Here is a 27746-nt window from a genome sequence, read left to right as displayed (position 1 = left end):
AAAACCAGGGCTGATTAAGTTCCACAAAGACACACGCAGACCTTCGAAATGCTGCTCAAATGTGTTACTTAATGGCGGAAGGCACTACATTAAAGTTAATCATGCCTTTAAACGGATTTCTGTGGTGTTTATGTGCCAACAAGCAAAGACTGTGCAAAGACTTACAAGAGGAAATGGGTCACTGTGTTTATGCAGTGATTGCAAGCACTATTTCCGATCCAGTGTGAATTTTGAAAGGGGCCTTTATACAGATCGTGAGTTGGCAAAGGAGACATAACATCAATGTGCTATACCATGGCATGATTGCATATGGATCAATACTATCCATATTGGACCCAAAGGAGGCCTTTGATTTTGGTTAAAAATGGGAGCATACAAAATTGAAGTAGCTTTCCCAAGGGAGCAAAGTAATTGAAAATCAAAGCCGGGAAGGATGTCCAATTTATTATCAATATTTTGCAATATTGGCCAAAGTCACATTGATTTGAAAGGGTTTAGAAAAGATTTACAAAGATATTGCCAGGGTTGGAGGGTTGAGCTATAGAGATAGGCTGGGGCAGTTTTCCCTAGAGTTTCGGAGGCTGAATGGTGACCTTATAGAGGTTTATAAAATCATGAGGGGCATGGATAGGATAAATAGACAAGATCTTTTACCCAGGGTGGTGGAGTCCAAAACCAGAGGACATAGGTTTGAGGTGAGAGGGGAAAGATTTAAAAGGGATCTCCAGGGCAATTTTTCCATGCAGAGGGTGGTGCGATTATGGGATGAGCTGCCAGAGGAAGTGATGGAGGCTGGTAACATTTAAAAGGAGTCTAGATGAGGATAGGAAGGGCTTAGAGGGACATGAGCCAAATGCTGGCAAATGGGACTAGATTAATTTAGGATATCTAGTCAGCACGGACGATTTGGACTGAAGGGTCTGATTCTGTGCTTTCCAGCTCTATGACAGTCCCCCACTCCCCAAATAAATTCTAATCACCAATTCAAACACCATCATAGAAAATAAAACAACACATTATTCTGATAGGACTTTCGTCTTATTTTAAACCTTTGTGTGGGAGCAACTTGTACTGTTCTGATATTAGTAGGCACTGGAGTTTACAATTCGGTCATCTCTCCACTTGGCCCCCCTCCATGTCTGGGTCAGTGTATTGCCATGTATCAGCCACTTCGGCATAAGCCGACTCAGGATATAGGGAAAAGAGGGAAGAGAGTCAGTCTATGATTGTCAGATCAAAAGAGAAGGCATTTTAAATCTCAGCCCTGGTGGGTTAGCAGTTCAAATCCACTTGAAACTCAAAAAGAGAGGAAAAACCTTGAATTAATAGTTGGCAGACAGCTGATAGTGAATGCACAATATGATATAGCAACATCAGGGCAAACCAATTAATGCAGACAGGCCTTTTCAACGGGCAGTTATAAGCTTTGTTGTTAGAGTGAGTTAAACACAATGGGACCCCCAACACCCCATTATCTGAAGGGCCTGGGAAACACTTGAAAAACCTTGAGAGATTCAGGCACAGCCATACAGTGAGCAGACAGGAGGCAGGCTGACCGTTTGGTTAGGCCTAAGGGGCTGAACAATGGGAGTCTCAATTGTATGAGTGAGCAAGCAGGAAATGAGGTTAAGAAGCTTTAGCTTTGCGCAGTGTTTTCAAACTGATGATTTTCCTTTACAACACGACGTTGTTTGATACAAGAGGAATTTTTTTAAGAAACAATCTGTACCCCTGCAACATGTTCCCTTTCTCCAGCATCCATATAAAACTAAATTTATGAAACTGTTGTGGCAAAGAAAAGCTGTGACCCATCCAATTTAGCAAGAAATCATTATTCACAGTTAGCACTAACAAGATTCTCATGGGAATTTGAAAATATAACTTGGCATATTTGCTCTCTGAGGTGGAAGGAAAAGATTCTGTGGCATGATTACAAGAAAGCACAAGGGGAATTACCTCTGTGGTCTGGGCTAATACTTTATCCCTTACAAAATGTCCAAAAAAGCTATTTTCTTTTCACAGTCGTAAATATCCCAAAAAAAGCTGATCTTTATTCATTGTCACTTTGTTTTTTATGGCATCTTGCTGTGTGCAAATTGGTGGCTGAGTTTCCGACATGACAAAAGTGACTACACTTCAATTTTATTGTCTTTAAAGCACGCTGAGATGTCCTGAGGATGATTTATATCACATTGATAAAGATCATTATATAGAGTAATGTGACATAGTAGTAATGTCACGGGATTAGTAATCCAGAGCACCAGGCTAATGCATGGGTTCAAACCCCATCACAGGAGCTGGTGGAACCTATATTTTCAATTTGAGTATTGGTGAAAAAGGACACAATTTGCTGAAGCTTTTCATCTTTCACTCATCAGGACAATTTTCAAGAAATACCAATATAATATGGAGTAATACTTTTATACTGTATTAGAAGAGTCTGCTTACTGGTTGGCAATGGATGCTGGTAGGCAGACGTTTTGTCATGGAGAATGTACCAGTTCTATGATGACTGACATTTAACTACCAAGCTTTGTTTAATATTAAACGAGGCAGAGGTTGATTCTGACTGGTCAAGGTGCTGCCCTGAGTAACCAACCAGAGAATAGAGGTTGCCTCTTTTACTCAGTCGGAGGGGGTACAGTATGTGTACGTGTCCTTTCTCTCTCGACAAAGAAAAAATTGCTTTGTAAAGCTTCTGGTTCATGCACCTTTACCACAATGTGAGCCTAACTAAGCAAATTTGGAGGGCACATAAGGAGCAAATGTCATTATTGTGGGTCGGGAGTCACATAGGCCAACCGGTGAGGGTATATTTGCTATACTACAGGTTATTAGAGGTTGAGTTAGGTTTTTACAACAGTTCAATGTTTTCATGAAGGTTTTTCATTTTAGATTTATTCATAAGTTGAATTCAAAGTCACAAATTGCCAAGGTGGGAGTTTGAGCCTATGTTCTCTAGGCAAACCTTTGGATTACCACTGTATTACCTTACCCAATGTTTACTGTGGCATGACAGCAAGTGATGTTAAGCATGGAAATGTCTCTCTAGTCATTATGTATCAGTGACATGATAAACTGATGTCAAGACTGTTCATGTGGTATGATTGAACTGAAACATTCAAAGTATTCTGAAAGATTGGATTTACAATTCTACTAGAAATGGCAAAAAGAGGGAACCTTCTTGTTCCATGACTGCCCCAGTAGAACTACCTTGGCACAACCACAAGATTGGTTTGAAGTGGATCTTTCACCTTTAGGAGTTGAGTGTGAATGAAGCCCAAGCAGATCAGAGTGCACTCTGAGTGCTGATTAGGAAGGGTCAGATATCAAATGTGCTTGGAGGCTCAGTGCAGTTGTTCAAATTCAGAATGGTCAGTGAGGAAATTGGAAACACCTTCACGGTTAGGGTTGGACTACAAGGAATAGAGAAAGCTTTCCTCTGCAGTCATTCCTGCTCCACCTGACCTTGGTGTGAAAAGCGATCCCAATCCTGAAAACAGAGAAGGCCATACAAATGACAGCTGTGTCATTTCTTTTCCACTTACAAGCCAATGCTTCAAGGGAATTAGATCCATGCATCACAATTCAAAATGTTTCTACAAGAGTTAAGTAGCAAAAGAGCAAACATAGAGCTTCAGATCCACCAGGCTTTATTTGTCTTCTTTGTGTCAAAAAATTCTTAATCTGCCAACAGGGCAGTGTGGGACACAACCTTGTTCCAGAAAGAATATTTCACCAGATTCTTGGGCTTCACAGGCAACATTTCACATGCAATTAGATTACTCAGAAATCCTGTCAACAGGAGACATACATGTCTCGGGCTCCAGTCTGGATTCCAAATGACCCTTGACTTTGGGGATTAGATACAAAATGTGGATCTACAAATACAAAACCAGAAGTCATGGCCTCACATTTCCAAAGCTACAGCATCTTCAGCTTTCCAGACTGTGTATCCGCCATAAAATTAATTGGAGCAGTTTGAGACATTAGACTGACTCTCTCTCAACCGTACGGAAACATGTGACAACTTGTGCAGCTCTCTAAAGTCACACAATAGCAAATTTTACACATTGGTGGGATGTGGGCGTTCATTGATTGTCCATCCCTAATTGTCCAGAGGGCAGCTAAGAGTCAACCACATTGCTGTGGGCTTGGAGTCACATGTAGGCCAGATAAGGGAAGGATGACAGTTTCCTTCCCTGAAGAAGATATTTTTCCCCCTGATAATAATGGTTTTATGGTCATCGTTAGACCCTTAATCCAGATTTTTTTAATTGAATTCAAATTCCACTATTTACCATTGTGGGATTTGAACCCAGGTCTGGATTAATAGCAATCTGCTCATCAGTTGCTTTGTTTTTCAGGTTAAATAGAAAGATTTACAGTACATAGCATTTTATAGCCAAAGCAATATTCTTTGAAATCTACTCATTGTCGTAATGTAGGAAACGCAGTAGCTAATTTGTGCTCCACAAAATATCAGTGTGACAATCAACCAATGATCTACTTTTCTGTATAAATTGAGGGATCGATATTGGCCCAAATCCCAGAGATGGTGACTATAATTTTCTCCAAAATGCTGACGTGACCTTTTATACCCACCTGAGCAGGAAAATGGCAGGGATGTGGGAGGGTTTTGGGGGGAGCTCAGTTTAATGTTTCTTCTGAAAGCTGGTACCTCCAACACTGTGGCATCCCCTCAGTACAGAACTGAAATGTCAGCCTGGAATTCTGTGTCCAAATCTTGGCGTGGGACTTAACCATTGGGATCAAAAGAGTCTCTGGCAAGCATCCCTGTATCAATTGATAATACATTGAAAGATATATAGCCTATGTTGCCTGGAAGTATACTGCACCTTTCATGTAGATTTTCTTTGGTCACCCTATGCCAATGAAAATCTTAATGATATCAAACAGTGATATCAAATATTGGCCTCTGACTGGCCAAAAGTGACACCCTGCAACATTTAACATTTAAAATTCTGCATGTAACAAGCACATTCCTCTTTAGTGACAATCTCTGTTCTTGTTTTCATTTTCACCGTTGTCATTTGTTGACAAGGCCTCTCCTGTAAAAAATCACCATATGCTCTGATTGTCGACAAACAATACCACAGGAAACCTGCTGCTCTCTCTGGGGGCTAATGGGGAAAGGAACTGTGTATTTTTGCTCAAGAGTCATCAAAACCTGACATCCAGAGCACGACAAATGAGATTAGATTCAAATTCAGATTGCCTGCTCACATTGTTGTTGTAACTATTAAACTGGCGATACGTTGCAAACTCTTTAACATACATAATGTCCCACCGAGTCTTTGTCATCACACTTTCTCTTCTTGCCATCAGTGGTACTGTAGTCAAGGGAGCCTCTGTGCTTGTCTTCAGCTCGCACACTGTCAGAGGGAGAGACTGATTTACTCTGTGGAAAGACAAGGACGTTGAAATGTGTTAATACTCTGAAAATCGCCCCTTGAGCCCAGTCACTATTCTCACTTGTCAAAGGTGCATCCTTAGCAGCCCACACCAACTATTTTAAATCCATGAGTCTAATTGTTCTTACGTTGCAAGCCTGGCCCCTCAGGAAGTTGGCCCAGGTGTGTTATTGTGTTACCTTGACATGTAAAGAGTGTGTGTGAAACAAAAGCCACTGAATGATAGGCACTGCTTGTGTTGGTGTGTCCTGTGAATAGGTGCAATGTACCATTGATAAGACATAAGACAATCATAATGAATCCCCATTTGTGTCTGTGCACAGATTTAGCTCATACTCAAACAGTCTGTCCCTTTAACTTGCGCAAAATTGAGATTTCAGAAACTGGGAGCACCCAGTTATTAAATACAGGAGCAGAAGTAGGCTATTCAGCCCATTAAGTCTACTGTACCATTCAATGAGGTCATGACTGATCTGACAATTCTCAGCTCCACTCCCCTTATGACCCTTGATTCCCTTACCGATTAAACATCTGTCTGTCTCAGCCTTAAATATAGTTAATGAACAAGCCTCTGTGATAAGTAACTCCAAATATTCACTCCCCTCTGAGAGAAGAAATTCCTCCTCATTCCTGTCTTAGATGGGTGACTGCCTGATCTGTGATTATGCCTCTAGTCCTAGGTCCCCCACAATGGGAAACAATCTCTCTCGATATCTACTGCGTCAACTCCCCTAAGAATCTTACTAGTTTCAGGAAGGTCGCCTCTAAACTACAAAAAGTACAAGCACAGCCTATTTAGCCTCTCCTTGTAAGAAAATCCCTCCACATCTTCTTCTGAGTGTCTCCAGTGCCAATATATCTTTCCTTAGATAAGGGGACGAAGACTGTTTCGTCTTCCAGCTGTGGTCTGACTAATAGAAAAAAGTGAGGACTGCAGATGCTGGAGATTAGAGCTGAAAAATTTGTTGCTGGAAAAGCGCAACAGGTCAGGCAGCATCCAAGGAGCAGGAGAATCGATGTTTCGGGCATAAGTCCTTCTTCAGGAAATCAATGAAGGGCTTATGTCCGAAACGTCGATTCTCCTGCTCCTTGGATGTCATGTGGTCTGACTAATGTCCTGTATCGGTTTAGCAAGACCTCCCTATTTTTATCCTCCATTCTCTGAAATAAAGGCCAGCAGTCCATTTAGATCAGATTCTCTACAGTGTGGAAACAGGCCCTTCGGCCCAACCAGTCCACACCAATCCTACAAAGACCCATTTCCCTCTGACTAATGCACCTAACACTATGGGCAATTTAGCGTAGCCAATTCACCTGACCTGCAAATCTTTGGACTGTGGGAGGAAACCAGAGCACTCAGAGAAAACCCACGCAGAGACAGGGAGAATGTGCAAACTCCACACAGATAGTTGCCTGAGGCTGGAACCGAACCTGGGAACTTGATGCTATGAGGCAACAGTGCTACCCACTGAGCCACCGCTTTGCTTCCCTATTACCTACTGAACCTGATTCATGCATGAGGACACCCAAATCACTCTCTGTTGCAGCTTTCTGTAATCTTTCCCCATTTAAATAGTATTCAGCTCCTCGATTCTTCCCTGCATAATCTTACATTTTGCCACATTATATTCCATCTGCCAAGTTCCTGCCCATTCACTTAACTTGTCTATATCCCTCTGTAGACTCTGTCACACTCACTATTTGCCGTTCCACCTATTTTTCTGTCATCCACAAGTTTGGTGATAGTACATTTAATTCTCTCATCCAAGTTATTAGCATATATTTTAATTAGTTGTGGCCGCAGCACTGATCCTTGAGACAGTCTACCATATTGAAAACACTCCCTTTATCCCAACTCTGGATCTTCTATTAGTAAGTTAATACTAAAATACAACCCCAAAAACATTAGGCTCTTTTTATTAGATATTGCATGTAGTACCTTATCAAACATTTTTTTCAGAATCCAGCTATACTATGTCTACTGGGACCCTTTTATCCATTACGTTTGTTACCTCCTCAAAGAACTTTAACAAATGTGTGAAGCATGATTTCGTCTTCATGAAGTTATGCTGATTCTATGTGATTTAATTTTGCATTCCTACTTGCTCTGCTATTACACCCTTTATAATAGCCTCTAAAATTTCCTACATGCTAAGTTATTGAGCTCGTGCTTTTTGTCTCCTTTCATTTTTGAATAAGGGTTTTACATTAGCAGTTTTCCAATCCTCTGGGACTTTTCCCAAATCGGAGAGTTCTTCACAAATTACTAGCCAGTGCATCCATTATCTCTGTGGCCACCTCTTTTAAAGTCTTTTGAATCAACCCATCGGGACCAGGAAACTTTCTGGCCTTTAGCCCCATTAGTTTCCCTTGTACTTTTTCTCTAGTCATAATTACTATATTTATTTCCTGCCCTTCTTGGACCCTGCAACTATATATTATTTTTGGAATGCTGTTAGTGTAATGTAAGACTAACGTATTTAATCAACACCTCTGCTCCCCATAATTATTTCCCAGCCTCATTCAATAAGGAGCAAATGTTCACTTTGGCCTCCTTTTTCATTTCTAAGTATTTAATGGAGCTCTTATTGTTTTTTTTTAAATAAAACTTGCTAATTTACTCATATAGTTTATTTTCTCCTCTTTTTTTTTGGTCATCTTTTGTTGATTTTTAAGACATTCCCGATCCTATGGCTTCACTAATCTTTGCCACATTGTATGCTTTTTCTTTCAATTTGATACCATCCTAAATTTCCTTGGATGCTGGATTCTCCTCTTTTTAGTATCATTTTTCCTCACTAAGCTATAGCTATGATGTGAGTCATAAGGCTGTTTTCTTTAACATCTGCTATTGTCCATCAACTGTCTTTTCTGCTAAATCTGGTTCCCACTCCGTCCTCATCCCTACCCAATTATCCCTATTTAGGCTTAGCATTGCTATTTCTGACCCAGGTTTCTCACTTTTACAATTCTACAATATACTGGTCACTTTTCCTGAGGGGGACTCTTACTCGGGAATCCCCTTATTCAACCTTCATTGGACAATGTCAGATTCTCAGGTTCCTGGCTTATTATTCATGTTTGCCATTTATTACCCATCCATACATGTTCTAATATGATAATAGCAAGCTGTCTTCTTGCATCACTTGGTAATAATTTGGCATAACTGGATGCTTTGCAAGAGGGTCATTACTGTCTTTACATTGGAGTGGGACTAGACTCACATATCAGATAAGTAACATAGGCCAATTTCCTTCCTGAATAGATATTAGTGAACCAGTAAACCTCACAGTCAATTTGCAATTGATGCCATGCCATGACTTAACAGTTTTCAGATGTTTTTAAGTGAACTGAAGTCCTCAAATTGCAATAGTAGGATTTAACCTCAGGCTATTTGCATGATCAGGCCATGTCTTTGGAATCCCAAACCAGTAGGATAATCGCTACACCGCGACACCCAGGAAGTGGCTGACTGGAGGCTCAGAATAGTTCAGATGATGAATCATCCACCTAATGTAGTTAACTCTGAATCTCTCTCCGCAGATATACCCAATCTGCTGAGTATTTCTGGCACAATGAGGGGCTGGGATCTGGAATGCAGTGCCTGACAGTATGGTGGAGACAGGGTCAAGCAAAGCATTCCGGAGGGCATTAGTTATATTAAAGGAAAGAATGCACAAGAGCTTGGGGAAAAGGCACTAAATCATAATGCTCCTTGGAGAGCTGGAGCAAACATGATGGGGATGAATGACTTTTACTGCATCATAACAATTCTGTGATTCGGAAAGCATTTTCCACTTGTGTTGCCAATTTCCAGTATCCAAAGAACCTTTAGTTGCCGTGAGGCTTGGTGAGGTAACGACCGCAAATACTGACAGAGTGTTGTCAAAAACACCTTAAAATCTGGCCATCACGCTATTGAAGGTAACCTGATCTGACTGTGGTGATGTGACCTTCACTCTTTCCACAATCAACAAAACCATGAATGAAGAACTGCTCTCCTTCATCTTATTGATGGTGGAGTATTGTTGCTGGCCTTTACAGGAAGCATCATACCTCAAAGTTAAACTGCAAAGTGGTTTGACACAATAAACCAGTACATAAAAATAAGGGCATCAAAACTGGAGTCCACAACATACAGACTAGGCAGGGGATATTCAGGAGAAGGTGAGGACTGCAGATGCTGGAGATCAGAGTCGAGAGTGTGGTGCTGGAAAAGCACAGCAGGTCAGGCAGCATCTGAGGAGCAGGGGAATCGACGTTTCGGGCATAAGCCCTTCATCAGGAATGAGGCTGGATGAGGGGATATTCAGGACATCTCTACTGAGCAACGGATGAGGACAGCCTAGTTTGATATTGAATTTCACATGAGAATCATTCTCAGAAAGGTGATAAGAGGCCCAATGTCATGTACAGTGTGAAGAAGAATCATAGAATCCCTTCAGTGCAAATAGAGGCCATCCGGCCCATCGAGTCAGCACTGACCCTCCGAAGGTCACCCAGACCCACCCCATCTCCATAACCCCTCACAGGGTTTTTACCGTTGCTAACCCACCTAACATGCACATCCCTAGACACTATGGAGCATTTTGCCATGGCCAATCCTCTGAACCTGCACATCCTTGTGGGAAGAAATTGGAGCATCCAGAGGAAACCTACACAGACATTGGGATGACATTGCAAACTCCACACAGTCATCCGGGGCTGAAATCAGATCCAAGTCTGTGGCGCTGAGAGGCAACGGAGAGATAGGAAGTCAGGCTGGAGCTATGGTAAGACATTGCTTCGGGAAGGGGAAACATACGCCTGAGAGAAAATGGCATTGTGATGTCTATTATATTGGCTGTGTCGGGTAGGCGGGTGATCAGTAAGGATGATGGGATTACATATCTGAGGAGGCTCTAGGTATGAAGCATCTGGATATGTAGGTGGCACACCTCAATATATAAATATTATACAATTTGCTATATGTGGGCGCAGCTTGATATATCTTTAATGGAATTCTTCTGAAAAGATGCCTCAGTATGACACGGAGCTTTAACAAGGTTTATTCAACATATTGATATCACCACATGACAAATGAAACAACAGACTGCAGGAGGGAATAGGGAAAATGACAGAATAAAAAGACAACAGCCCCTTTCAATGATAAAATAAAATTCTTCCACTTTAACCTTGGCTGTGCTTTTCTGTTTCTTCCACTTAAATCTCTGCCTTCATCACATGCAGAATACAGGCCAGTCCTTTCACATGAAATCCCACCATCGCCACCCCAGTAAGAGTGCATTGAGTGAATGAATCAAACATTCTTAAAACATAGCCACCTGGCTGAATTCAAACAAACACAGAAATCATTGCTTTCTGTGACCTACTGCTGGCCTTCCCTTATCAAATTCCAGTGATTCAAGGACTCTCTTAAATAAGCAACAGCTGAGGGAAGTCCAAGAGAAACAAGAGCCAAACCAATCAGGCATGAAAAGACAAAGTTGCTTCTGTCTCTTGGAGACACACCTCCACGATAGCAGGGAGCAAATGAGCCATCACAGTGATGGAAAAATACACCTCAGCTCTGAGGGATGTTTGCCCTCAATGCACTTTAAGAATCCACAACCTGTTGATCTGTTTGTTTAGGCTGTTCAGCACCTGAAATGATGTCTATTCAACCTCAAATACCTCATGCAGCTTTAAACCTTACGTAGATCTCAACGTTATGCTGATTCTGAAAGAACACAATTTGGACATTAGCCCTGGTAACTGGCTTGCCTCAGCATCAGAAGGTTGCATATTTCCATCTCATTCCAGGGACTGAACACCAGAATCAAAGTTGACACTCCAGTGCAATGCTGAGGGAGTGCTGCACTGTCAGAGGTACCATTGATAAGTTAACAGAGGTTTAGTCTCCTGTCTCAGGTGAACCAAAAAGATCCTTTGCCATTATTCTGAAGAATAACCAGAAAGTATCTACCGATATTCATCCCACTAATGTTTGCACAAATTTGCTATTGTGCTTTCTATTATTACGGCAGTGAGATAATTTCTATGTGCTGAAGTGGCTATTAAGAATTTTACAGCATTCTGAGAGTCTCACAGATGTTACAGAACTGAGAGTCTTTTTTTTTCATTTTAACACTGCTGTTACACCCTGCTTTCCCTTTACCCTTTCCTAGTGCTGCACAGCCCTTCAAGGTCCAAACCTGGCAATGGCTTCTGGAATCAGAACTGGCACCTACATAATACAGACCCTCCGAGCAGCTCATGGCCGTGCGGTTTAGAGGGAACATGGCTACACCAGCAATGAACTTAACTATGCTGCGAAATCTGACATTCCAGCGTACTGAAAATGTATATGAACATCAAAGCAGCAATGGATTTGATGCCCGTGATTTGTTCAAGTGTTGCGAAATGATATGAAAATGCAAATATCTCGAATGCCAACCAGTGGCAGCATAGATGGGAAAGAACCACAGATGTGGAGCTGTTATTTCATTCAACCACAACTGAACCATGCCAACATCATTCTTTGTTAATGTTAGATCTTACCCATGTCTCCATGTGGCTGATGGATAGAGGGAGACCATGTAGTATGGCCAAATTGAACAAGCTGTCAGAATATTAAAACGACACATGTTCTGCCATTTGCCCAATTATTAAACTACCATTGCATATCATTACAAAGCTTGTACAAAGGGCCAGAGCACTTTTGCTGCATCACTTATTCAACTTGCCTCCAATAATGAAATCAATCCAAAGAGGATTGAAATGTACTGCCATTAAAAATCCATTTTTTAAGAAGATTGACACTGTGGCAATTTTCCCCATTTACTTTAATTCAATCTCTGCCACTTCCAGCAATGCCAACTGGAAAGATGGAGAGCAGTTCCTTTAAGCATTTAGGGCCATGCAAATTATGCCAATTTTGGGTCTGCACTTTGTGTCAGTCATTACAAGAGGGCATTAGTGTGACATCAGACACTTTCAGCCGATTCCCAAAGTAGAAGTGGGCTGAAAGTTAAGTTGACAAGTCCAATACAGACTTGTGACTGACAAGAAAAAGCATGCTCGAATTGCCAGAGCAGCTAAGATTGGGTTATTGCTATTTTTAATTGTTGGATCGAATAGCAGCCTGGCTGCAGCTTCTCTACTGCCAAAGAGAGGAGAGCAATGTCTTCACCCAGAAGATGGTGAGCCTGTGGAATTCTTTGCCACAGAAAGCTGTTGAGGCCAAAACATTGAATGCTGTCAAGAGGGGTTAGATGTAACTCTTAGGGCTGAAGGGTTGAAAGGGTGTGGTGAGGAAGTACAAACTGATCTGGATGATCAGCTATAATCATACAGAATGGCTGAACAGAAGGGCTGAATAGCCTATTCTGGCTCCTATTTTCTATGTTTTTAAAGCACCTTGACAGCTATTATTTTAGTCAACAAATACCAGTGGTTCCTCACTGAATGGCTCCAAGCCAACACCAATATCAGCCTAGAGAAATTCACAACCACGCACAGTATCGTAGAATCCCTACACTATGGAAACAGATCATTCAGCCCATCAAATCCACACTGACACTCCGAACAGCATCCCCACCCAGACTCATCACTCAACCCTATCCCTTCAATTCCCATGACTAATTCACCCAGCCTGCACATCCCTGCACACTATGGGCAAGTTAACATGGCCAGTCCACCTAATCTGAAAATCTTTGGACTGTGGGAGGAAACCGAAGCGCCCATAGGAAACCCACGCAGACAGGGGGAGAATGTGCAAACTCTACACAGATAGTCACCTGAGGCTGGATTCGAACCAGTGGTTAGCAGTGCTAACCACTGAGCCACTTTGGCATTCTTCTACTGCTGCCATTACTGACGTGAGACTTCCTCGCTGGCAGTCAGGGGCACTGAATGATACAATATAACCTGCCTGAAGACGCCAGGAGACGTGAACTGCTCAATGGCAAGAGTCTAACATTAACCTACCCTTCAGTTAGGGGTACTTGGGGAAAGGAGTGTGGGGATGGTGAAGAACCCATTTCAGAAGAACTATCCTGCATTAATTTGCCTGTGAGGACTAACGCTGCTTTAACGCCTTGCTGAAAGTCTGGCCTGATGCATTATAACAATGCTCCGTACAGATCTCTGCCTAAACTTGCACAAAACCAGTTCACACCTGCCAATGAAAACAAGACAACATTGAGAGCAAAATGATTGCTGCGTGTCACGGTTTTAAGTAAATGGAAATTTTTAAATCAAAGACCTATTCCAATGAGTTAGTCTTTCTAAAAAAAAAAGGAAATGAGTGCCACACCAAGTTTTCTCTCGCTGTGGCGAGTTGCTGCTCAGGGTGGAGGCATTTTAATGTTTGAGAAGAGGTCAAAAGTTGTAAAGCACGGATGAGTCAGTGTGTTTCCCTCCTATTAGCTGAGCAATGCAGATTGAAACATGCCAAGTTCAGCCTTCCAGCTTGTGTAGGGGTGAATTGATCTCAACCATGACAATGGGAGGGGCACTCCTGGATTAGAAAGGAAAATGGGGCAGAGTTCCTGAGTGTTGCCCAGTAGCATGCACAGTACGTAATGTGTCACTGCGGCGTTCTGGCAGTTGGAAAAGCAATCAGGACGAGCACATGAATCACGTCCACTTGGATAAGATATGGGAGGCCCTTTGATATACACCTCTGGAAGTGGTCAGCACTGTTGGAAGAGAAGGACATTAGCTACAAAGGCCTAACACATTCACAACTTACGTGACTACATGTCGGCTGAGTTGTGGTTTCCAATTGGCTGCGTTGCTAAATCTACTTCCCAATCAGTAAAATCGCTGTTTTCCTGAACTGGCCAGGAGGAAGCAAGTGAAGTAAAAGAATTTCAATTGAATTAATCTCCCTGCCAGCTCTTCCTTCAACTCAATGGGAGTTATATTGATATTTTGCCACAGACAATAACGAGACGTTCCTCTGATGTTTTATTCCTTTTAAACCAACAGAAATAAAAATTGGGAGATATAGGAGGAGCAGGGGATGCAAGGGGACCTGGTATTCCCTGTTTTCCACACAATCCACTAAGTCAAAGTGATCCCCCATTGACTCCATGCTGACTGCTGCTTCCCCAGGGGCAGTGCCACCCCCTGCCATATTCCAAGCCGTGCTACACCATGTCTGACGTTTTGACCTTCCGCCCCGCTAAGGAGAAGCCAACCCATGACGATCGAGCCTTTGCCATGGACCAGCAGCACCTTCAGGGCAAGAAAGGCAGCAGCACAAACAGACCGGGAGAGCACTCCAAACCTCTCCCCAACCCCACCACCTCCCTCGGGTCTGGCATCACCCAGTGCCAGCCTGGCACTCTCCAAGCGGCAGCTATCGGAAAGTACTCACTGGCAAACGGCAGCGCAGGGTCTCCTGCAGCGAAACCACAGCAACTGGCAAAGAGGGCAGGGCGGAAGGAACAAAACTGTGCTTTAGCACTCCTGGCCCAGAGTGGAATAGGTGCCAGCATTGCGCCCGCCCTTTTTGACTCAGTGCTGATTTATCTGTGCTTTAGCAGATGGAGGCACAGCAGAGAGCCCTCTCAGTGTTTCCTTACGGAGCTCTTCTCCCATCTGCTGCATCAGGAACTTTCGAAGTCGCAGCTGCCGGAATTAATGAATTTTAAATGATCATTGCTCGCTGTAAAAGCTACATACATTACTGTTGTAGGAGAGGTTGGGGGGGGGAGGTTTGCTTGAATGTGCTTCTACATTGAGTAGGTTAACCCTTGGCAGTCCTGAATCATTCTGGTTAGCAGCTCTCAGCTGTGCTCTCCTCAATGGCTGGTTTGTTTTACTGCCTTTTGATTGCTCCCTTGTAGTTTTTCTCTTTCTCTTCCTGAAGGCTGGAGAGGCTGCAACTGGAGTGTCGGAGGCTGAGGGGTGACCTTATAGAGGTTTATAAAATCGTGAGAGGCATGGATAGGATAAACAGACAAGGTCTTTTTCCCAGGCTGGGGGAGTCCAGGTTTAAGGTGAGAGTAAGGTAAAAGGGACCTTACACACAGGGGGTGGTGCATGTGTGGAATGAGCTGCCAGAGGAAGTGGTGTTGGCTGGTACAATTACAACATTTAAAAAACACTTTGACAGATACATGAATAGGAAGGGTTTAGAGAAATATGAGCCAAATGCAGGCAAATGGGACAAGGTCAGTGTGGGAAACCTGTTCGGTGGTGGACGAGTTGGACTGAAGGGCCTGTTTCCGCGCTGTACAAATCTATGAAGAAGTTAACCCATGCTATGCAATCGACAAGAAATCATCCACCTTAAGCAACACTACTATAAATTCAGCAGCTCAACTGCTGATTTGCTGGGGTACAAATCCCTCACCTTCCCACCTCAGCTACTGACAGCCTGCCACTGGGACTATTCCACTGCAGGAGGCGTCATCAAATTGCTTTCTGTCCTCATACCCATGCTGTCCACTGGATTTCATGATGTGTGACGTTTGCTCCCCCTCCTCACCCCAAGTACTGAGGCTGAACGGAGTGCTCCAGCCGGTGATGTGGCCGGGTTTGACTGTGCACTATTGACTTTCTTGGCAATGGTCCAAACTAAAAGCAGCATCGCTTCCCCGACCATCCATGGCTACCTGAAACCGGAAAGGTCCAGGACCTTTATCACCAAGAAAGACAAGGTCAGCAGACTCATGGGAACACCACCTCCCTGCAAGATCGCCTCCAGGTCGCACGGCATCCCGACTTGGAAATATATCACCATTCACTCACTCACTCACTGCTCCTGGCAGCCTATCCTCACCATGGGCTGCAGTGGCGGAAGTCTACAGCTCTCCAATACCTCCTCAAGGGAAACAAAGGACAGGCAATAAACACTGGACCAACAAGCAACATTCACACCCTGTAAACAAATGAAAGAAAAGACACTACAATAAAAGTGACACCGAATCGCAGGTGTGGCTCAGTTGGTGGCATACTTGCTTCCAAGGTTCAGGGCTCAAGTCCCACTCCAGAGCCTGAGCACAAAAATCAAAGCTGACACTCCAGTACAGCACTGAAGGATTGCTACACTGCCTGAGGTGCTCCCTTTGCGATGATATGCTTGTGGATGTAAAAGATCTGTGGTACTCGAACATGGAACAGTACAGCACAGTACAGGCCCTTCAGCCCTCAATGTGGTACTGACCTTTTATCCTAATCATTGCTTCATAAAAAAATCATCGAAGTCATCTTTAGTGACCTGTCAAATATATATATATATATTTCTCAACTGCCTTCAGAAAGAATGATTTGGAGGTGCCGGTGTTGGACTGGGGTATACCAAGTTAAAAATCACGCAACACCAGATTATATTCCAACAGATTTAGTTGAAAGCACACTCGCTTTCGGAGCGCTGCTCCTTCATGAGGTGGTTGTGTTACACTCCACAACCACCTGATGAAGGAGCAGCGCTCCAAAAGCTAGTGCTTCCAATTAACCTGTTGGACTATAACCCGCTGTTGTGTGATTTTTATCTTCATAAAGAGTGATTTTCTGGTGACTATCACATTGTTGGCTGTGAGAGTTTGCTGTAGAACAGTAGAACAGTGACCACACTTCAAAAGTACTTCAGAGCTTGTAAAGAACATCGGAGTTGTCTAGAGGTCATGTCAAGCCCGACATGAATGCAAAGGTTTTCTTCTCACAAGCTGTGTACAATTTACGAGTGCCAGCTGGTACAGTGCAGACACATGCATTTGTGTACTTTCTGCCAATTTTAACCACTATTCATCCCCGTCACCTGAAAGGTCTGCCTCTTTCTAGCATCCAACTCCAGCCCAAATGAAACTGTGTGCATACACACACACACCCCTCAACAGAAACAATCTCGTTCCTAAATTAGCAAAGGGAACAAAGATCATTCCTGCAACTGCTGATGTGAAAAAAAGATCCCTCCCCCCACCAACACCCCCACAACAACCCAAAGAATGTGAATGCAGCTCAATGTTTATTTGAAACCGTTGTGTGTTTTTGAGCTGTCAGGCATACCAGAATTAACTGGCTTAAGTAACCCTTGACTCAGCTACGGGAAAGGGTCAAAGTTCAATGTGCGCCTCTCCAGACTTGCCCTCGTCAAACTTTGCATTCCCCAGATGCAGATTGTTGAATGCTTTGAGTTGCTGTTGGACAGTGAGGTGTTGTTTGCTGAACAAACTGGTGGCCATGCTCCAGCCCCTGCCCCTCATTCCAGTAAGTCATGTTGGCTTCAGACCTTCATGCAGCGCACAGCACTCTGCAATGGGTACAAGTGAACACAGTCATCCTTTAATCACACAGATGCCATTCAGTTTATCACAGCCTGGAATGAATCATCGGGTTCGGATATCTGTATTTTAAAACAATTGTTGCTGCGCAAAAAAAAAAGCAGTTCAAATCAGGGCAAAAGAGAAATTGGAGTGGCAGGACAGCAAACGGAGTCTGCTCTGCCACTAGGAGGATTATGGCTTCCTAATGGTATTATCACTGAACTGTTAATCCGGGGGCCCAGGTAATGTTTGGGGGACCCAGGTTCGAACCCTGCCATGGCAGATGGTGAAATTTGAAACATTAAGAATCTGAACTGTGTAAATGCACTTTCTGTCCCCTTATCCATGGATTCCACCTTCCCTCCCCCACCTTAGATCCAGATTAGACTCAAAAACAAAACAATAACAATACTCTATGGTAGAGTATTCCAAAGCTCCCCCGTTCAGATTGAAAGAAAGTGATGGTTCCTGTCAGAAGGCTCTCCTGGGCAGACTGCCAAAGTCATTCTGCAGAATGTCCCATCGTCAGGGCCCAGAAACAAGCAACAAAACACTCAAAGCCAGAGGTGAGAAGGGCCCTTCCGGTCAGCTCTTTCATCCACACAAGGAATGTGACTCCCCGTCCTGGAACGGGCCACTGATAGTGGGGGGAGGGATGAGGCAAGAGCCAGTAACCCACCCCCATCTGACAGGCAGATTGTCAGCCCGAGCAGTCCATAGTGCAGCATTCGGTGTTTTACAAACAGGTCCCAGAGATGTACAGTTGTGCCACTTGCTATGGCGATGCCTGGTCATCCAACTTAGTCCCCTGTTCTCACTTCACCCCATAAGCTTTGATCCCTCTAGCCTTCAGAACTATATCTAACTCCTTGAAAACATTAAATGTTTTGGATTCAACTGCTCCTTGAGGCAGCAAATTCCACAAGCTTACAATTCTCTGGGAGAACAAATGTGCTCTCAATCGCAAACCGAAATGGCCTACCCCACATCCTTAGACTGTGACTTCCCAGTTATGGGAAATGTTCCTCCTGCTTGTGAGGGGAACCACTGTCCTGGCAAAATTGTTTGGGGGAATCCTGAGGGACAGGATGTACATGTATTTGGAAAGGCAAGAACTGATTCAACATGGCTCTGTGTGTGGGAAATCATGTCTCACAAACTTGATTGTTACTTCTTCAAAAAACTCAAAGAGGATTGATGAGGACAGAGCGATAGATATGATCTATATAGATTTCAGTAAGACGTTTGACAAAGTTCCCCATGGGAGACTGGTTAGCAAGGTTAGATCTCATGGAATACAGGGAGAGCTAGCCATTTGGATACAGAACTGGCTCAAAGGTAGAAGACAGAGGGTGGTTGTGGAGGGTTGTTTTTCAGACTGGAGGCCTGTAACCAGTGGAGTGCCACAAGGATCAGTGCTGGGTCAACTATTTTTTATCATTTATATAAATGATTTGGACGTGAGCATAAGAGGTATAGTTAGTAAGTTTGCAGATGACACCAAAATTGGAGGTGTAGTGGACAGCAAAGAAGGTTACCTCAGATTACAACAGGATATTGATCAGATGGGCCAATGGACTGAGAAGTAGCAGATGGAGTTTAATGTAGATAAACGTGAGGTGCTGCATTTTGGGAAAGCAAATCTTAGCAGGACTTATGCACTTAATGGCAAGGTCCTGGGGAGTGTTTCTGAACAGAGACCTTGGAGTGCAGGTTCATAGCTCCTTGAAAGTGGAGTCGCAGGTAAATAGTTTGGTATGCTTTCCTTTATTGGTCAGAGTATTGAGTACAGGAGTTGGGAGGTCATGTTGCGGCTGTACAGGACATTGGTTAGGCCACTGTTGGAATATTGCATGCAATTCTGGTCTCCTTCCTATTGGAAAGATATTGTGAAACTTGAAAGGGTTCAGAAAAGATTTACAAGGATGTTGCCAGGGTTGGAGGATTTGAGCTATTGGGAGAGGTTGAATAGGCTGGAGCTGTTTTCCCTGGAGCGTCAGATGCTGAGGGGTGACCTTATAGAGGTTTGTAAAATCATGAGGGGCATGGATAGGGTAAATAAAAATGTCTTATCCCTGGGTGTCCAGAACTAGAGAGCATAGGTTTAGGGTGAGAGGGGAAAGATAAAAAAGAGACCTCAGGGGCAACGTTTTCACACAGAGGGTGGTACATGTATGGGACGAGCTGCCAGAGGTGGAGGCTGGTACAATTGCAATATTTAAAAGGCATCTGGATGGGTATATGAATAGGAAGGGTTTGGAGTGATATGGACCAGGTGCTGGCAGGTGGGACTAGATTGGGTTGGGACATCTGGTTGGCATGAATGAGTTGGACCAAAGGGTCTGTTTCCGTGCTGTACATCTCTATGACTCTATGACTCTATGACTCCAGTGTTTCAAACCAACAGCCATCCATTATCGGGCCTATGTGCTGAGGGATTAGATTAGATTAAATGACTTACAGTGTGGAAACAGGCCCTTCGGCCCAACAAGTCCGCACCGACCCTCCGAAGGGCAACCCACCCAGACCCATTCCCCTACACCTAACACTACGGGCAATTTAGCATGGCCAATTCACCTAACCTGCACATCTTTGGACTGATATCTCAAACCTTCACACAGCCATGAGAGAGGCTCAATGGAAATGGCCAAGATCTAAAGCCCCAATGTTCCTCACTGTGAGGCCAATTCTTATGTCACAACCAAAACGCATATGGTACCATGGTCCTGCTCTCCCGTTAGACAGAGATGACTGGTGGTGAGTTTAACCTGAGGGTCACGCCTCAGGCAACGGGTGAGGTAGAGAAGGCTAGGCCTTCATGCTAATTTCATGGGGCAGGAACTGAAGTGTCACCATGCATCACAAACCAGCCATCCAGCCAACTGAGCTAACCGATCCACTTAACACGTCAGAAGGGGAAGAGGGTCCCTGAAAACAGTGTCGAACATACTTTCTCTGGATTGAGAAAAACTGTATCAGTGCCAATGGAAACTGTCCAACTCAATGTAGTGCAACATTGAGAAATAATATGGACAGAGATGAATCACCCATTGGAACCATTTACAATGTCAAATGCAGTGGTCTCAGACTTTGAAGTGCAACGGTATGGAGCAGTCTCACAATGTTTGAAACACTGTGCCTTTGAACTGTGTCATTGACCTGTACAGAGTTCTCTGTGGGTTGTAACTATATATAGTTTACATTGTTTGTGGAAGAAAAACCTGTGGTTTGAAGTTTCAGCCTCAGGCTGCACTGCACCCTCAGTATTAGCATGGACAAACTATTGCTTCACAGAAACATCTCGGAGGCAACTCCCCCCCCCTTTGAGGTGACTGCAGTCATGTCAAGGGAACCAAGGCTGTTCCTGATTCAGTTTGACACCCTGTGAATGTAAATCCATAGTACGGTCAAACTAGGTTTAAAAAGTGCTGATGGCTTAGAGTCATAGAGATGTACAGCACAGAAACAGAGCCTTCGGTCCAGCCCGTCCATGCCGACTAGATATCCCAACCCAATCTAGTCCCCCCTGCCAGCACCCGGCCCATATCGCTCCAAACCCTTCCTATTCATATACCCATCCAGATGCCTTTTAATTGTTGCAATCGTACTAGCCTCCACCACTTCCTCTGGTTTCTCTTATGATCAGGGTGTGCAGGGACAGATCAAGGAGGGGAGGAGGTGGTTGGACTAGGGGCATTTTTGAAATCAACTGCAGTCAATTTAGACTGTAAGATGTAAGGGTAGAATTAGGGCATTCGGTCCATCGAATCTGCCCAGCCAATTGATCATGGCGATATGTTTCTCAACTCCATTCCTGTACTTTCTCCCGTTAATTCTTGACTCCTCAATAATCAAGAACCTATATATCTCTGCCTTAATAACACTCAATGACTTGTCCTCCACTGCCCTCTGTGGAAATGAGTTCCATAGATTAACCACTCTCTGGCTGAAGAAATTCTTTCTCATCTCAGTCCTAATGGTCGACCCTTCACCCTGAGGCCCTGCCCTCAGGGCCTAGGCTCTCCATCTAGTGAAAACATCTTCTCTCCGTCCAGGTCTATCCAGGCCTCTCAGTATTCTGTTTGAATAAGATCCCCACCATCCTTCTAGGTTCCATCAAGTACAGACTCAGAGTCCTCAAATGCTTCTCCTGTTCTGGGATCAATCTTATAAACCTCCTCTGGACACTGCCAGCGCATCCTTGCTTAGATACAGAGCCCAAAACTGCGAACTTTCCAGATGTAGTTTGACCAGAGCCTTCCACAGCCTCAGCAGTACATCTCTGCTCTTGCATTCTAGCCTTCTTGAAATGAATGCTTATATTGTATTTGTCTTCTTAACTACCAACTGAAAGTGCACGTTAACCTTCGGAGAATCCTGAACGAGGAATCCTAAGCCCCTTTGTGCTTCAAATTTCTGAAGCCTTTTCCTGTTTAGAAAATAGTTTTACACCTCTTTTCTTCCTTTCAAACATCACACTTTCCCATACTGCATTCCATCTGCCACTCTTTGACAACTCTCCTAGTACTTCTGGAGGGGACAGACCTAGTGGTGTTATCATTAGACTGTTAATCCAGAGTTAATCCCAGGTAATATTGACTCCTGCTGTGGCAGTTGGTGGAATTTGAACTCAATAAAAATCTGGATTTAAGAGTCTGATGATGACCAGGAATCCATTATTGATTGTCAGAAAAAACCCATCTGGTCCGCTAGGGAAGGAAACTGCCTTCTTTACCTGGACTGGCCTATGGGTGACTCCAGATGCACAGTAATGTAGTTTTGCTTTAAATTGCCCTCTGAGCAAGTAGGAATGGATAATAAACACAATAATGTGAATGAAAAATCAAAAAAGGGAGCAACCTCAGCTCATCAGATATGATGTAAATACAACTCTGACTTCAACTGAGACTCACAATGTCACATCCATTCCTTAAGAACATCCCCTCCCTCCCCCAAAGGGAAAATGAGGCCTCAGGGCACAATCTGAGAGCACAAGCAGACCGTCCTGTGGCCGGAAAACAACCCCACCGACCCATGGCTGATTACCTTAACTGTCCCTCCCACTTCCTCAAGGATATGCAGGTCCTGGGCCTTCTCCATTACCACTCTCTAACCACCCGACACCTGGAGGAAGAACACCTCATCTTCTTCCTTGGAATCCTCCAACCACACAGGATCAATGTGCATTTCACCAGTTTCCTTATTTCCCCTCCCCCCACCTTATCCTAGTGATTTACCAGGATGCTACCAAGAATGGAGAGTCTGAGTTATAACAAGAGGCTGGGTAGAATGGAATGTAGGAGGTTGAGATGTGACCTTAGCGAGGCTTATAAATTCAAGTGGGATGTAGATAAGGGAATGGCAGGTGCCATTTCCCTAAGGTGGGGGATTTCGAGATGAGGAAGCATATTTTTAAGGTGAGAGGAGAAAAACATGAGGGCCAATTTCCTTTACGCAGAGAATGGTTCATATGTGGAATGAACGTCCAGAGGAAGTGGTGGATGCTGGCATTGTTACAATGTTTATAAGGCATTTAGATACGTTCATGAACAAGAAATGCTGGGAGATATCTGGGCCAAGCGCAGGCAGATGGGACTAGTTTAGTTTGGGATTATGTTTGGCTTGGACTGAAGGGTTTGTTTCCACGCTGGATGACTATGGCACAAACAGAGAGCGGCTCCTTCCTCTTTGATCAACCACGTGCTCATGGAATAACATGCTCCGAAAGGATACACAGCCCACGATAAGTTGGGAATCTTTCAATTTGGAGAGAAGGTGGATTTTGGGTGCAGTTATATGCATTCAAATAACAGCATCAGACTGTACCTGTGACTTATTGTACTGCTCCAACTATGTTAGATGTTTCAGTGCATATTAATCAAGCATAAAACACAAGGGAAGTAAATCCTGGTATCAGCTGGTGCCATTTAAAGTGTATCTCCTTTCACTCAGAGTGCAGAGCTGTAGCCGGAGGGATGTGGTTTCCACACATTCTTTCCCATCAGTGAGTCATCCAGGGTGAGATTACCACACAGCTCCTCCTCCTCCTCACCTACAAAATATCTTCGCAATTTATGTCAACAAAACATTTTCACTCCTCATAACAGGTCGAAGGAGAGGTTCCTAAGCTCAAGGGCAAAAGAGGCCCTCCTCCTGATTTCCCCTTGTTTTTGTAACCTGATGTGCTACTCCCCCATATTACATGCTGTTAATCTTGCCGAGCCGGACAGTGAGAGGTCAAAAGTCTCTTCATGAAATCCCTCGGATTACAAAACATTGGCTTGGCCTCAGCTGTAGCACCGCATCACAATCTGGGAGTCACAACTTTAGAAAGGATGTGAAGATATTCGAGAGAGTGCAGAAGAGATAGTTCCAGGGAAGAGGAAAGATTGCAGAAGCTTCAGGCTGTTCCCCTTGGTGAAGGGAAGATTGAGAGGAGATTTGAGAGAGGTGTTCAAAGTCATGAGGGCTCTGAACTGAGTAGATAAGGAAGAGATTAAGAGAGAGAGATTTAGAGAAAGATTTAGAGTGTGTGTGAGAGAGAGAGAGAGCCCCCATTGTTGGAAGCTTTCAGAACAGGATGGCAAAGACTTAAGGTAACTGATGAAAGAAATAAGAGAGACCTGAGGAAGACCTTTCCCATGCATGGAGTGGTTAGAATAGGGAATGTACTGCTTGAGAGGGTGGTGGAGGCATTCCAGAGGGAAATGGATCATAATTCAAATCAGAAGAATGTGCAGGGCTATGGGGAGAAGGTTGGGAAATGCGTCAAAGAAACCATCAACAGCCTGTGAGGTTCTGCTTCAAGCTTTGCAGACCAGGCCTGACTTTAACATTCAGAGCAATGTTGGTTTTCCCAGCCAGACCAAAGTGGTCGGGAAATGGATCCTGGGTTAATTTCCTCATCTGTCAGTAACAGGAAGAATATTGCTCTGGGATCCAAAAGGAAAATTAGGGGTACCTTCCTTCCATGATCACAATCCAGTTCGAATCCTACTCACCACCTGCCCCGTCCTCCAAGAAAACCTTCCTTTGCCACCCAATTTTCATAGGTGGGCAGGTGTTTCCTGCCAGCTGCCAGGTCAATATGATCGAGACCCAGGCAGCAACACACAGCCAATCGCTCACCTCTGTCACCCCGCCATGTCCTCACATGGCAGTGTCCCTGCTCTGAACCAAAGCTTCATCTTGTCACTTTTGTTCAGTCGTTTATGAATGCACACATCGCTGGCTCGGCCTGCATTTATCACCCATTGGTAGTTACCCCGTAGGCAGTTAAGAGTCAAGTCCACCACATTCTTGTGGGTCTGGAATCACACTTACGCCACACCCAGGTAAAATGGGCACTTTCCTTCCCTAAAGGATGAAAGATTTTTGCAACAATCGACACAAATTTCATTATCCACCATGATGGGAATTAAACCCATGTCCTGAGAACTTTGGCCTGTCCAATATCAGGGGGGGTGAATAGTCGAGGTCTTTTTCCAAGAGTAGGGGAATCAAAACTAGAGCGTATCAGTTTAAGGTGAGAGGGGAAAGAGTTAAAAGGGACTAAAGGGGCAACACCTTCATGCAGAGGGTGGTGCATATATGGAATGAGCTGCCAGAGGAAATGGTGGAGTAGACAGGCAGGAGGCTGGAAGAACTCAAGGCGAAAGTGAGTACTGCAGATGCTGATGTTTAGAGCCAAGAGTGTGTTGCTGGAAAAGCACAGCTGGTCAGGCAGCATTCAAGGAGCAGGAGAATCGATGTTTCTGGCAAAAGCCCTTCATCAGGGCTGATGAAGGGCTTTTGCCTGAAACGTTGATTTTCCTGCTCCTTGGATGCTGCCTGACTGGCTGTGCTTTTCCAGCAACACACTCTTGGCTGGAAGAACACAGTAAACCAGGCAGCATCAAGAGGTAGAGAAGTCGACGTTTCGGGTGTAACCCTTTAGGGTACACCCGAAACGTCAACTTCTCTACCATCTGGTGCTGTGTTCTTCCAGCCTTCTTCCTGTCTACTTTGGACTTCAGCATCTGTAGTTTCCTTTTGTCTCTAGAGGAAGTGGGGGAGGTTGGTAGAATTGCAACATTTAAAAGGCATCAAAATGAGTTTATGAATTGGAAGGGGCTAAAGGGATATGGGTCAAATACTGGCAAATAGGACTAGATTAGTTTAGGATAGCTGGTTGGTGTGGATGAGTTGGACCAAATGGGTGTGTTTCCATGCTGTACATCTTTATGACTCTATGTAGCAAACACACTCACTGGAAAGCTCCAATACATCTAACCACACAAATATCAAGCTGTGTTCATGACAGGACTGCCTTGGAAATCATGCTTGGATATGAAACAGCAATGTCACCCACCCCTTTAACTCTGGAAACTCCAAGGCACAAAGATTCAGCTCCAGGGGAAACTGGCATTGGGGAAAGTAAAGATAAAGATATGTACTTTTAAAAATATTTCTTTGAAGAATGTCATTTACTAATTATAAAAACAATGAATACAGAAAGGGAAGTGAGACTATTTAGCTGGGCGGGGTGGTGTGGTTGCTGTGTCCACTGGGGATCCTAATACAAAGATAAGCCTTTTAAGAATATTAGATACACACTTGTAAAAATAAAATATTGCAGAAATTTGAAATTAAAACAGAAAGTGCTGGAGAGACACAGCAGGCGTCTGGCAGCATCTGCAGAGAGAGGAAGAAGTTTAAAGTTTTGAGTCCATTGAGACCTCTTTAGGATTCTTAAGTAGTTAGCACTGCTGCCCCACAGTGCCAGGGAACCAGGTTCGATTCCAGCCTCGGGTGACCGTCTGTGTGGAATTTGGACATTTTCTTATGTCTATGTGGATTTCTGCTGGATGCTCCAGTTTCCTCTCACAGTCCAAAGATGTGCAGGTTAGGTGGATTGGCCATGCTAAATTGCCCATAATGCCCAAGGGTGTGCAGGCTAGATGCATCAAGCATGGGAAATGCAGGGTAACAGGGATAGGGTAATGGGGTAGGTCTGGATGGGATGCTGTTCAGAGGGTCAGTGCAGTCTGAATGGGCCAAATAGCCTCTTTTTACAGTGTAGGGATTCTATGATTCCATAATTGAAGGAAGGCAGAAACATGATGAATTATATGCCTTCAAAAGGGGAGAAGGGGAGGAAGAACAGAGGGAAAGGTCTGGGTTGGGGTAGGGGGATAGGACAGATTAAATGACAAAGTGCTCATGGAACAAATACCAAAGGGTGTGGTGATGGTTGTTGTAAAGGGACAAAGTATTGGTCCAGAATGGAGTAAAAATGCCAAGAGCAAAAACATGGCAAACAAGTATCAAAACAACAGAATCAAAATGGCTGGGGGAATGAAATATTCCAATCCAATGTTGGGTCCAGTAGACCCAACTGACCTATCGGCAGCTGAGGATAGGTCCTTGAGCCCACATTGAGCTTTACTGAAACAAAGAATCCAGAGACTCCTTTTCCCTGGGACAGGCTGAGGTATTTGTACTTCTTTCAATTTAGTAAGTTCTACTTGCGCAATTCGCATTGTAGCTGTAACCAAATGCAAAGTGGGCGATCACATTGTGGAACACCTCCGTTCAGTACAGCCATGTTTCTGGTCACCAATCCTTTTCATTCCCCATCCCATTGTCACTCTAACCTCAGCCTACTCTGTTCCAAATGAAGTTCAACATGCGTTTGAGGAAGGAGGAAGTGAGGTCTGCAGATGCTGGAGATCAGAGTCGAGACTGTGTTGCGGGAAAAGCACAGCAGATCAGGCAGCATCCGAGGAGCAGGCAAATCGATCTTTCGGGCCAGAGCCCTTCATCAGGAATCCATATGAGTTTGAGGAATTCTACTGATTTGGCTTTTTATAGCCTTCCACATTCAACAGTGAATGTAACAATTTCAGTTTGTAATCACTGCGCCCCATATTTTTCGATGATGGATGATTGTACTGCTCCTTCTTTACACCTTTCCAGACCCGCCTTTTGTTTCTTTACTTGTCCCAATGCCAGTTCTTTACGACCTTGCATCGTCACTCCTTTTATCTGTTAATCTCTCCATTAGATCACACCC

General features: G+C 44.0%; 1 protein-coding gene across 10 annotated transcripts in view; it reads right to left on the bottom strand.

The window, feature by feature from the left end:
- LOC122565381 (transducin-like enhancer protein 4) overlaps window positions 1–27746 on the bottom strand; it is a 215465-nt gene that overhangs the window by 38596 nt on the left and 149123 nt on the right. For 9 of the 10 annotated variants that reach the window (XM_087976010.1, XM_043721298.2, XM_043721304.2 and 6 more), the window contains one exon: window positions 5300–5422. In XM_087976010.1, the coding sequence (XP_087832136.1) occupies window positions 5300–5422 (123 nt within the window). The remainder of the gene's footprint in view (window positions 1–5299; window positions 5423–27746) is intronic. The other variant, XM_043721302.2, reaches the window with a different exon arrangement.

This window comes from Chiloscyllium plagiosum, unplaced genomic scaffold (assembly GCF_037043375.1).
Source record: "Chiloscyllium plagiosum isolate Xiang-an unplaced genomic scaffold, Cpla_swu_hap1 HiC_scaffold_28, whole genome shotgun sequence".
NCBI classification, from domain to species: domain Eukaryota; kingdom Metazoa; phylum Chordata; class Chondrichthyes; order Orectolobiformes; family Hemiscylliidae; genus Chiloscyllium; species Chiloscyllium plagiosum.
Note: the sequence above shows the minus strand (reverse complement) of the source record. Positions and strands in the feature narration are given on the sequence as shown.